Below are 13,272 nucleotides of genomic sequence, written 5' to 3' on the forward strand. Positions count from 1 at the left end.
TCAGTTTTATGGATTTGTAAAGAATTGCCTTGTTTATGTAATGTACCTCTAAGATACGGAGGGATACAGGGGCATTTCTCCCTAGTAATATATTTTTCACATGTAGTATTTTTTGTGGGTAAAATGCATTATAAAAGGAGTAATTTTCTGGTTCTGAATTCTCCTAAAGGAGTACTCATAACATTATAACCTTATCTGTTATATTTTTAAAATGCTTTAAATTTACTTAAACAGGTTATTTGATGTCTGATTTTTAGCCTATATTTTTGCATAATGAAGTTATTATTTGTGTTTTAATTTATATACAAATACATTAATCCAAATTTTATTTGATATTGGATCAGTGCCTTTCCTAGAATGCCATTTTTTAGTGTTCATTTACTTTTCTTTTTACCTGTCATAGCTGGTGATTAGAGTCCACATGTCTGATGACAGTTCTAAAACAATGATGGTGGATGAGAGGCAGACAGTAAGACAAGTACTGGATAACCTGATGGACAAATCCCACTGCGGTTATAGTTTAGACTGGTCACTGGTAGAAACTGTTTCTGAATTACAAATGGGTTAGTAATATCATTGCTTTGCTTTCTAATTTTTGTGTAATTTCATCAGTTTTCATGTTGATGAAAACATTTTGTTATCTTTATATATATATATATATGTTTTATTTTATTTTATTTTAATTTTTTTGGGGATGGAGTCTCACTCTGTCACCCAGACCGAAGTGCAGTGGCACGATCTCGGGTCACTGCAGCCTCTGCCTCCTGGGTTCAAGCAATTATCCTGCCTCAGCCTCCTGAGTAGCTGGTACTACAGGTGTGCACCACCACGCCCAGCTAATATTTTGTATTTTTTAGTAGAGATGGGGTTTCCCCTGTTGGCCAGGATGGTCTTGATTTCCTGACCTTGTGATCCACCCACCTCGGCCTCCCAAAGTGCTGGGATTACAGGTGTGAACCACCACGCCTGGCCTCATCTTTATATATTTTTTCAATAAAATTACCTTTCATAATTTGGCTTCTTTACATTATTTTTTTCTGAAGTGTTTTAAGAGTTCTTTGAATACAAGATCATTTCCAGTTCACTTCAGATTTTATAATGGCTAAAACAAAGTTTTTTAAAAAGGTAACAAAATAGTTTTTTTCTTCAAATAAGAACTGGATAGACTGATGCATTTACTAAAGATTATTATGTTAACTTGAATTTCTAATGAAGCCTTTAAACCAGCATTTGACTGGGGAAACAAAGCACATTAACAAATTTCAAAGAATCCATATCTAGAATGTGTTCTTTAACATATGTTCAGTATACAGGACATGTTCTTTCTAATTTGGAAATTAGAAAATATATCTATGTTTAAGATTAAACAACAGTCATGGATCAAAGAAGAAATCATCTTGGAAATGTTTTAAATGCCAAGAACTAAATAGGAAATACTTGATATCGAAACTTATAAGATGTAACTAATGTTTTATTTTTAAGGGTGGGATGGGAAAATGTTTAAGACTGAAGAATGGTGTCCTGCAAGTCAGAAAGCCTAGATTCTAGTCCTGGTTCTTCCATATATCAGCTGTGTGACATTGGTTATGTCATTAACATAATTAAGGCATATTTCTTTGTTTGAAAAATTAGGGAAGACCAGATAATTTTTAGGTGCTAAAATGTCAGTTAAGATTCTGTGGTTCTGAGGTTAACTACTTCGCAAAGTTTCATGTCTTTCATGCAACTCTAATGAATACTAACAAAATATGGATATTTTATTTTGGGACAGAGAGAATCTTTGAAGACCATGAAAACTTGGTTGAAAATCTTCTTAATTGGACAAGAGATAGCCAAAACAAGCTTATATTTATGGAGCGTATAGAAAAATATGCACTTTTCAAAAACCCACAGGTAAGACCAAACAACTTACAGAGGTCAGGATTTGTAAATATGTCTCCTATTTTATTCAATTACTGCTAAGTTAATAGAGTTAAAAGACTGGTAAACACCTGGTTGGAGCGATATACCTGCAAAATCCCATAGGAGCATCATCTACTACTGCTGCTGCTGCTGCTGCTGAGGTGGAAAGTCAGCTGGTGCCCACATGTTAGGCCCCAAAGAGGTTCCCAGTCCTCCAGAACCAGATGGGGTGAGCCCTTTTGGAAGCAGAAGTATAGCTCTAGTGAGTTACCGGGTCTTTTGGCTCTGTAATCCAGAGCTGTGTTGAACCTAGCTGTTTATTTGGTGAGTTTGTCATCTCATCAAAGAAAAGTACTTCTCTACTCCAGCCATTTATCCAGTTGACACTTATTTTGGAATTACTTTTTAAACATCCCAGTAACCTTGATTACAAATGGCTCTACATTCTAATAAACATACTTTGATTTATTTGACATCTTTCCTTATTCCAAAATAATGTTTGAGTTAATACTTCCCAATACCTAGACATTTTACAAAATTCAGCAGGTGAGGGAAAACAACTCCACAATAAAAAGTAGTAATGAGGAAAAATAGCAGCAGTGTTAAAGATATTGCGTAGTTATGCTTCAGATGGCTTAACCATGACACATCTTTTCTGGATGTTTTAGTGAAGAATACATATTTGGGGGTATCAACAGATCTTTTTCTAGGCAGTTCTGAAAGATAATTACAGGCCAGGTGCAGTGGCTCACTCCTGTAATCCCAGCACTTTGGGAGGCCGAGGTGGATGGATCACAAGGTCAGGAGATCAAGACCATCCTGGCTAACATGGTGAAACCCCATCTCTACTAAAAATACAAAAAATTAGCTGGGCGTGGTGGTGGGCGCCTGTAATCCCAGCTACTCGGGAGGCTGAGGCAGGAGAATCGCGTGAATCCAGGAGTCGGAGCTTGCAGTGAGCCGAGATTGTGCCACTGCACTCCAGCCTGGGTGACAGAGCGTGACTCCGTCTCCAAGAAAAAAAAAAAAGAAAAAGAAAAAAAATTACAGTCAGCCCTGTATATCCATGGGTTCTGCATCTGTGGATTCGCCCAACTGCAGATCTAAAATATTCAGAAAAATAATTCCAAGTTCCAAAAAACAAAACTTGAATATGCCACGCTTGAGTACTGCATTGAATTCATGCAAATTAAATGATATGTAGGCATTGTATTAGGTATTATAAGTAATCTAGAGATTATTTAAAGTACAAGGGAGAATGTGCATAGGTTATATGCAAATGTGACCCCATTTTTATAAGTGACTTAAGCATCAGCAGATTTTGGTATACAGAGGAGGTCCTAGAATCAATCTCCTATGGACAACAAGGGATGACTGTGTACTAATGAGTAGACTTTAGTTTGATTTGTTTGTTTGTTTGTTTGTTTTTTGAGACGGAGTCTCGCTCTGTTGCCCAGGCTGGAGTGAGTGGCGTGATCTTGGCTCACTGCAACCTCCGCCTCCAAGCGATTCTCCTACCTCAGCCTCCTGAGTAGCTGGGACTACAGGTGCGTGCTGCCACACCCGGCTAATTTTGTATTTTTAGTAGAGATGGTGTTTCACCGTGTTGGTCAGGCTGGTCTCGAACTTCTGACCTCGTGATCCACCCGCCTCGGCCTCCCAGAGTGCTGGGATTACAGGTGTGAGCCACTGCGCCCAGCCAGAATTCAGATTTTTAGTTGAGTCAAGTAAATGAGATTATTAATAAATGAGTCCCAGAGAATACAGGATTTCTTCTTAAAAAGCCAGAACATAAATTTTCTGCACCTAGATCAGTATATTTTAAGGAAATATGCCTTACTTGTTGTACTTATGAATTTCTAAACCTTTCAGATCCTTTAACTGTAGCTTTCATTAGATATCCCAAAACATATTTGCCAGCTGTTGAATGTAATACCACCTCACAGTCTGGGTAAGGACAGTTTATGACAAGTGGACAGGCAAGGAGGAGACTGGTGTTAAGCATTTTAGTGATGATGCCCATATACAGGTAACTTTTCAAAGTTTATTCTACCCTATACCAACAGAAATTAGAGTTGCTATTTCTCTAGAAGAAAACATACACACACCTGTGCCAAGGGAATAACAGAATGGATTCATGCTTTAATCTTCTTCTTTTCTCCCCTACCCATCCCTTCCATATATTTGTTTTTCCAGAATTATCTTTTGGGGAAAAAGGAAACAGCTGAGATGGCAGATAGAAACAAAGAAGTCCTCTTGGAGGTATGACACCCCCCATTTTCCTGCACATTTAAAAATTAAAATATTAGGCCAGGTGTGGTGGCTCACGCCTGTAATCCCAACACTTCAGGAGGCTGAGGCGAGTGAATCACAAGGTCAGGAGTTCAAGACCAGCCTGCCCAAGATGGTGAAACCCTGTCTATTAAAAAATATAAAAATTAGCCAGGCGTGGTGGTGGGTGCCTGTAATCCCAGCTACTCAGGAGGCTGAGGCAGAGAATTGCTTGAACCTGGGATGCGGAGGTTGCAGTGAGCCGAGATCGTGCCACTGCATTCCAGCCTGGCAACAGAGTGAGACTCTGTCTCAATAAAACAAATAAATAAATAAAATAAAAAGTACCTTTTTGAAGTCAAGTATGTCAGTGTTCTATATTTGTAGTTACAATTTTAACTAAAGAAGCCTGTGTATTCTTTGATAGTATGAGGGAGAGACTTCAACTGTGTGAACGTGTTAGGCCACTGAAGACCCTTTTAAAAACAATTATTTTGCCAAGCCATATTCTAGTGATCTAAGAATAATGAGCTTTTAGGGGCTGCCAAGTGGGAGAGATGGCTGGTCAATGAAGGATGTGGTTTTGCTGTTTTTATCTGCTTACTCAGAGAGAAATTTGAATATAATTAGCTGTTCACAAATTATTTCCAGCCTTATCCTTAAATAATTAAATAATTTTTAAAATCATGATCATTTTTTGGAAAAACGTAATTGAATTTTTGGCTGATTTTAAAGAACTAAAATCAAATAAGTTAGTATACTTGAAAACCTGAATAAACCCTTACTTACCAGCAAGGCAATTAGGAAGCGAAGATCGACATTCAGTTTTCATAGTGATGCTAGCTACAGTTAAGTAAAAATCCGCCTTCTAATTCCTAATTTTTCTGTACTTTGAGGAGAAAGAAATTAATTTAGGCCCAAATGTCCTATATTAGTGTTTTCTGAGGATTTCTCTTTTCTTTCACAAATACATGATTGATTTATTTAATATTGGATTTTTATCAAAGCATGGTGTTTAGAACTTAGAATTTTGAGTGTTTATAGTCCTTTCAACTTAGTATTAAGTATTTTTTAAATAAATGCCCTCTTTGTCTTAGAGTCACATAAATGGATAGTTTTTAAATTCTTAAAGTTTAATCATACACTTAGCACGTTGCATTCTTTTAAAATATATTCCTGTTTAGTTTGACAGCTAATCTAAATGTAGAGAAAAAATAAAGTCTAATGCTTGGTTTGCCCTGACAGTTTCATTAAATTTAGTGTAACTATGCTGTTTACAAAGGTATTTAACTACTGTTATATGCAACTCAGTTAATGTGTCAACTTAGTTTTTCTCCGAAACAGTGTTTTAGTTAAAAGTTTGTAGGTAAAAATTCAGTATTACATGTATGACTGGCATTTTTATTTAATAAACATTTTAGGATTGCCATAGTAGTTCCAAATTCATATTGTGTTTAGAATAGAAAGTGTTTTTTGGTTTTGTTTTTGTTTTGAGACAGTCTCGCTTTGTTGCCCAGGCTGGAGTGCAGTGGTGCGATCTCAGCTCACTGCAATCTCCGCCTCCCAGGTTCAAGCAATTTTTGTGCCTCAGCTGCCCACATAACTGGGACTACAGGCTCGCGCCACCATGCCCGGCTTTTTTTTTAAGTAGAGACGTGGTTTCACTATGTTGGCCAGGCTGGTCTTGAACTCCTGACCTCAAGTGATCCGCCCGCTTCGGCTTCCCAAAGTGCTGGGATTACAGGCATGAGCCACTACACCTGGCTGGAAAGTTCTAATTGAGGTTAAATTAGCAGCTTGGTTTTAATATAAAACCATTTTGGTTTAATAACTGTCATTCATTTCACAGGAGTAAACACAACTTTGTTCTGAGAATCCAACGATCATAACTCTTTCCAAATAATCTTGTTATTTTAGGAATGTTTTTGTGGAAGTTCTGTAACTGTACCAGAAATTGAAGGAGTCCTTTGGTTGAAGGATGATGGCAAGAAGTCCTGGAAAAAGCGTTATTTTCTCTTGCGAGCATCTGGTATCTACTATGTTCCTAAAGGAAAAGCAAAGGTGTGTCCCTTCTGTTGGAATTTGAACTTCCTCATTATGCTAATTGCTTTTCATTTGTATTGAGTATGCTGATAAGGTGAACCCAGGCTATGATTTGTTTCAATTCGTGGAAGACATAGAATATTGCTTTGTTTATTAATCTATTATAAAGAAGAAGAAACCTGAAAGTTCTTACTTCTCTGGTCACTAGTTGAGCCTATCTCAGTTCTCTTTACCAAATTTGAAATCATAGTTTTATTTGTTGTTTTTTGGGGACTCTTTCTGGAGTAGTTTTGTTTATTTTTGTTTGGGAAGAACAGCACAGCTCTCTGGGATTACAGGCTTTTTTATCTTGTTTGGGTAATATGCTTCTTCTGCTAAGGGCCACCCTGATGTAGCTATCACTTCCATGCTTATTGGCACCAAGACTGTTTTAAACTTTTTTACAGTATTAGCTCATCTAGTCTTCACAACGGTCCTATGAGCATATATTGTTGCCCCTATTTAACTGGTGAAAACCTCCCCCCAACCAGTTGCAAATCACTGTACTTTACATATGCATTATAGGCACTGAACTACCTTTTCTTGTTCTTTCCAGAGAGCTCTATTATACAATATTGGTTTTAATGTGCTAGACTATATTAATAGTATCTTTAAAATGCCAACACTCCTTAACAAGTTAGTGTTCATTGTGAATGACAAAACAGTAAGTAAAATGGGCTACTTTTTTTGTTACGTTAATGATTAAAGAAGAAACATTTATGGAGCATTTCATTGTCTTGTGTAAATAGCAATAATTTCTATTTAGTATTAGCAAAAGTAGTTTTGATTCTCACCTAGAAAATGTTAACCAGGTATATTTGCTTGTTTGGCATTATTAATTTTATCTTTTTGGTGTTTTTATCTTAGGTCTCTCGGGATCTGGTGTGCTTTCTCCAGCTGGATCACGTCAACGTTTATTATGGCCAGGACTATCGGAACAAATACAAAGCACCTACAGACTATTGTCTGGTGCTGAAGGTAAACACGTATTTCTTTTTAGGAATTTTAATTGATGTTAGACATAGAGCAGGTTATTGGACATTTTAGAACTGTTGAGATTCCACCAATTATACTGTTTTTGCTTTATTCTCAAAGTTTAAAAAAGAATGGTGAAGTGTGGTAAGGAAAAGAGGCATGTGCTATATCATAGCAGACCCTGAGCCAAGTATCTCTAGGTAAGGAGTGAATATTAGATTGTAAGCTTTGAGTTGTGAGATATAAAATGTATTTGATTATAAATTTGAGATTCTCATTTAACACCAGGCTTATTTTAGGAAAACTTAGAGCCGAATGTAGGTCATAAATGTGCTTTAGTTCTTTTCCTGTACTTACTCAGCAAACCATCAGAGGGCACTGTGTCCAAGTTCAAATCAGACTGGCTGTCATCTGGTCCAGAAATAATTTTTGTCTCTTTTTTTTCCCTGAACTATAGTCACGATAGTCCATGCATGTATTGTGACCTGAGCTGTTTTTAGGAAGGTTTTTTTTCTTCTTTATTCAAGCTTTTGTACTTCTTGCAATGATTATATCTGTACTTCTGAGAAGAACGGACATTTTAAGCAAATTTATAGTGATCTATTAGAACACTGATAAAAATGACATACAAAATTCAAGAAAATTAGGGAGATAATTTTTTTTTTTTCATTAGCTCCATCTTTGTAATTCCTTGGTAACTACTTAGGTCTACATGTTCATATCATCATGTTTAATTTCACTTTTCTCTGAGAATTGTCACTTTAGTTTGGGGACTGCCATTAGTTTGGGAGTTTTAGGATTTTAGGATTTTGGAGTTTTGATTGCTTTGATAAAAGTTCAGTACATTGTAATAGCAACCTTTTTTTTTTTTTTTTTTTTTTTGAGGCAGGGTCTTGCTCTGTCACCTGGGCTGGAGTGCAGTGGCGCGATCACAGCTCACTGTAGCCTCGACTTCTCAGGCTCCAGCGATCTTTCCAGCTCAGTCTCCCAAGTAGCTGGGACTTCAGGCACATGCCACCACACCCAGCTAATTTTTGTGTTTTTTTGTAGAGACAGGGACTAGTCATGTTGCCTAGGCTAGTCACAGACTCCTGGCCTCAAGCCATCTGCCTGCCTAGGCTTCCCAGAGTGCTAGGATTACAGGCAGAGCCACTGCTCCTGGCCATAATGGTAACCTTTTATTACATAATTGTGTTTTTGGGGAACACCACTGTATCATTTTAGGTACCTTTAGGTGCAAATAATTTTTTAAAAGTCAGTACAAAGTAGCTTAATTCAGCAGTTTTCAAAATGAGGTCCACAGTCTCCTGAGAGTCAGTCCCTAAGACCATGATGTCAAAATTATTTAATAACGCTAAGATGTTATTTGCCTCTTGAACTTTCATTCTCTCACATATGTATATGTTTCTAAGAGGTTATATGACATGTGATGGTACCTTCACGCTAGTGAAGTTAGTGTTGGTCAGGCTGGCCTCAAGTGATCCGCCTACCTCAGTCTGCTGAAGTGCTGGGATTCTAGGCATGAGCTACTGTGCCTGGCCTGGCCTGTGTATTCTTGTAGTTTAATTTTTTCTTAGTTTTAATTTATAATGTAAGTATTGCTGGGGTGGAAAAACTTCACTTCCATACTCTTAGGGTCCTAGCTGGGCACACAAATTAAATTGACATAAGAGATCGACAGGAGAAAAGCATAATTACTTGTATACTGGATTGGACAAAGAATAATTTGTGAAGAAGCAACTAAATTATATGTGAAGCCTTAAAGATACGAGTTATTTTAACAAGGTCTGTACAGAATTCTGTTGGTTTCAACTTCTCATCCCTGAGGAGAAAGATATTGTCGCTTTCTAGTATTGAGAACGCATCTTTTGCATGGTAATTTCATCTTCTAAGGCTTTTAAGAAATAGCATGAAGGTCAGAGTGATCTTCTGTACCAGCTGTTTTTCAAGTGTCTTTTAACTTAGTCAGTATATGCCAGGGTGGTACATTTTTAACTCCTTCAATATCAGTAGACATAGTCCACATAAAAGAAAGTTAGGCCGGGCGCGGTGGCTCACGCTTGTAATCCCAGCACTTTGGGAGGCCGAGGCGGGCGGATCACGAGGTCAGGAGATCAAGACCACGGTGAAACCCCGTCTCTACTAAAAATACAAAAAATTAGCCGGGCGTGGTGGCGGGCGCCTGTAGTCCCAGCTACTCGGAGAGGCTGAGGCAGGAGAATGGCGTGAACCCGGGAGGCGGAGCTTGCAGTGAGCCGAGATTGCGCCACTGCACTCCAGCCTGGGCGACAGAGCGAGACTCCATCTCAAAAAAAAAAAAAAAAAAAAAAAAATGGGGGAATCTCATAACATGAAAACAGTAAGAGTTGGTTGGTTATTTCAGTGGCTCAAGATTGTCAGTGAGAACTCAAATTCTTTCCATCTTTCCTTGTTCTACTTCCCGCGTATCAGCTTATTCTCAGGCTGATTCACCTCACAGTCCCAAGATGGCTGCTGCAGTTCTATGCATCACATGTAGACCCAGTAAAATCCAGCCAGCAGAAGAGGGATTATTGCTCCCTGTATTTGTCTTTTATAAGAGGGAGGAACTATTTCACAGCAGTTACTCAACCACCCTCCTTTTGAGAGTTACTGGCCCAGAGTACATTTTCTGCTGACAAGCCGATGACTGACAAGGGAATAAAACTACTATGGTTGGCTTACACCAGTCAGAATTCACACCCTGTGGGATATAGGTGAGAGGTAAGGCTCTGCCAGGAAAGAAGTGGGGAGGAGGAGCTGGCCATAGGGGCCTGCACTCAACCTGTCAGCGTCATTTTAAAAATGAAATGTTGACCTTTCTTTCTTAATAGGTAGTCATCTGTTTTGGGAGCAATTTCATTATATGTTCTCTGGACTCTCTTAAGAATCTAAATGTGGAGCTTCTGGTTTTTAGCAATGAATGTCTCCTCCAGCCTTCCTCTTAACCCTGGTATAATTTTTAAAATGACAGCATAATATTGTGGGGAAAAACGGAGCAGAGGTAGCAGATTCAAAGGGGCACATTTTAATAAGGCAGTAGTATGAAATAGTAGTTAAAAGCATGCACTCTGGGATGAGATTGCATGGGTTCAAATTCTAGTACTACCTTTCACTTATCGGAAGCAATTTTGAGTGCTGTTTTAACCTTACTCTGTGCCTTGCTTTCTTCTTGGAACGTGGAGATAATAATATGTAACTCAGAGGGGTTTTGTGAGTATTTAATGAAAAATGTGAAGTATGTGAAATATTTTACATAGTGTCTAGTACATAGCAAGGGTGCAATAAATGCCACTTTTAATAAAATAATATATTAGCAGAACAGACAATTTGCAGAAGTACTTGTACAGAGCCTGGATGACCATAAGGAAAGTAATGAATGCCTTTATTATGTGAGAGAATGAAAAAATGTTTTGAGGTTCTAAAAGGAATTTTAAACTAGCAGTAATCTGATACTTGACTTAAAAAGACTCATACTTACACCATAGTACTCTTCAGGTTATTATCTGTATTCCCCGGTTAGAGAGATGAGGAGAACAGGGTGGAAGATAATTTCTCTTTGATTTTCCCAGATGTTGTTTTGATTAAAAAAAAAAAAAAACCTCTTTTTGTGCAGAACGCATAGAAGCACACATGCACACTTGGGCTTCTGCTACAGTTGAACACCCATGCAGTCGAGTTTGCAAACCACCATGAAGGGAGGGGGTGGTGATGCAGTTGTGAGCCATCTAAAGCAGCCTGAAGATCTCTGAACCTTGCCCTGCAGACAGTGCCTCCATGAAGCAGAACAGTCTCTTAAGCCCTCACTGGCAACACTAACAGAGCTCTTTTCAGTTAGCCTATTTTATCTTCTGCACAAACTATAGCTTTTGTTTTGCTCATCACTAAACCTACTTGAAGCACCTGACAAATAGTTCTCAATAAGTATCTGTTGAATGAATGAATGAGGTAAAACCCCCTTCCTCCTTTTATAGAAGAATACATACTTCTCTGTCTGCCCTCCTTTGCTTTTTCAAGATCACTATTATGGTTTATTATAATGTAATTTACCATGGACAAGGAGCATATTCCAAGAGAGGGCCTATATTATCAGGAGGGAAGACTGTTAGGTATTATTTTGCTAACCTCTTATTGTTGAGGGTTTATTGTTTAAAACTGACTATAACCTTCAACAAGAAAATTGGTTTTGGTATTAAATGTTACAGGAGCTGAGCTCTGAAAAACAAAGAATAGAATTAATGGGTTTCCTTTTTTTTTTCCCTCATTGTAGACCAAAGTGACTGATCTTTAACAATGCAGATACATAACTTCTGTTGGTGGCCATCTATTCTGGATGCATTGAAAACTTATTTAAATTGCTTATTTTATTGAGCTCATGGATTTTCACAACAAATGAATATGATTGGGGAATTTTGGAAAACTAAATTCTTTTAAAGCTTTTTTTCTTTTTTTTTTTTTTTTTTTTTTTTTTTGGAGATGAAGTCTCGCTCTGTCACCCAGGCTGGAGTGCGGTGGCACGATCTTGGCTCACTGCAACCTCTGCCTCCCGGGTTTAAGCGATTCTCCTGTGTCAGCCTCCTGAGTAGCTGGGATTACAGGCATGCACCACCATGTCCAACTAATTTTTGTATTTTTAATAGAGACAGGGTTTCACCATGTTGGTCAGGTTGGTCTCGAACTCCTGACCCCTTGATCCACCCGCCTTGGCCTCCCAAAGTGCTGGGATTACAGGCCTGAGCCACCACGTCTGGCCTTTTTCTTTCTTATAACTGAACACAAATTTAAAATTTTTTCCAGGCAAATTATAGCCATTAGTTTTTTGGTTTTCAGAATAGTTGAAAAGAGATGCGGTAATCATAAGTCATTACATTCAGAACAAGTGTGATTTAGGGCTTTTCTTTCCAAGGACCTAGTGGTTGAGGCTCAGTGGTGTTAAAAATCCTTAAACATATTCCTAACACCTGGATTTTGTAGCCAAGGTTAAGTCAGTCACCTCTCATCCAAGCCTCAACTGAAAAGTACAGTGGGTTGTGAAAACGAAATGTGATGATGCTGTTGACATCTACGTGTCCCCTGGAGGCAAGTGCTGCAGCCCTGTAGTTTGGTAGAGAGTGGGGCCTACAGGGCTGTACTCACCTGTGACAGGTGTGACTGTAGATTCTTGTCCCAGGTGCTGTGCCATAGGCTTGGTGTACCCAGCCCAGTAATTCACCTCACCTCTAGACACTGAAGCTTTGTCAAAGTCCCTCTCTGATTTGGAGTCTTCTGCACCCATAATTTCAGTGGGTTGAAAGTGAAATTAAACGTTCTCTTCCTTTTCCATAATCTTATAGATGGAGAATTCTATGGACTTTGTTAACCTTGATGAACTTTGTTTCTTTGAAATGTAGAAGGAATGTTTGGGAATTTCTCAAGATGTGAAGATCTATTTTAACTTGGACATCTTGACCTAAAATTTCACAAAAGTTTCTTTCTCATTTACTTTGTAAAAATTCTTATGGGCTATTTTATTTGGCCTTATGGCCATATAAGAAGCATAAATGTATTGGCCATTAATCTAATGACCTGTAACTTGTCAGAATATGTTTAAGCTTTGATAAAGTTTGTTTTTCTTTAGTTCTCCAAGGGACTTAGTTGGATTTTGTCTTTAATCTTACAGCATCCACAAATCCAGAAGAAATCTCAATATATCAAATACCTTTGTTGTGATGATGTGAGGACACTGCATCAGTGGGTCAATGGGATCCGCATTGCAAAGGCATGTCTCCTTTTGATTTGATGATGGAATAATGAGGTGTTTGTCGATGATATAGTTTTTGTTGTCTTGACAACTATTCTATTTCATGTTCATGGATTTGCCAGTGCCTAGGTTTTTCAGGCCTAAGTTTCAAGTTTTAAATGTTGTCTTTTTTCCTTGTTTATAGGGATAAACTTTTAACATTTGGTATACTTGGAATAATACTGCTGGTAAAAGCTTGTGTAGTATCAAAGTGATTTATTTTGGCTTTGGAGAATGCATTATAT

The 13,272-nt window shown here is 38.0% G+C and overlaps 1 protein-coding gene across 5 annotated transcripts in view; it reads left to right on the forward strand.

The window, feature by feature from the left end:
- RAPH1 (Ras association (RalGDS/AF-6) and pleckstrin homology domains 1) overlaps positions 1-13,272 on the forward strand; it is a 110,882-nt gene that overhangs the window by 84,262 nt on the left and 13,348 nt on the right. For all 5 annotated transcript variants that reach the window (XM_032754826.2, XM_032754824.2, XM_058439343.1 and 2 more), the window contains 6 exons: positions 404-563; positions 1,772-1,893; positions 4,099-4,164; positions 6,091-6,234; positions 7,123-7,233; positions 12,908-13,006. In XM_032754826.2, coding sequence (XP_032610717.2) covers positions 404-563; positions 1,772-1,893; positions 4,099-4,164; positions 6,091-6,234; positions 7,123-7,233; positions 12,908-13,006 — 702 coding nt within the window. The remainder of the gene's footprint in view (positions 1-403; positions 564-1,771; positions 1,894-4,098; positions 4,165-6,090; positions 6,235-7,122; positions 7,234-12,907; positions 13,007-13,272) is intronic.

Source organism: Hylobates moloch, unplaced genomic scaffold (assembly GCF_009828535.3).
Source record: "Hylobates moloch isolate HMO894 unplaced genomic scaffold, HMol_V3 SCAFFOLD_1, whole genome shotgun sequence".
In the NCBI taxonomy this organism is placed as follows: domain Eukaryota; kingdom Metazoa; phylum Chordata; class Mammalia; order Primates; family Hylobatidae; genus Hylobates; species Hylobates moloch.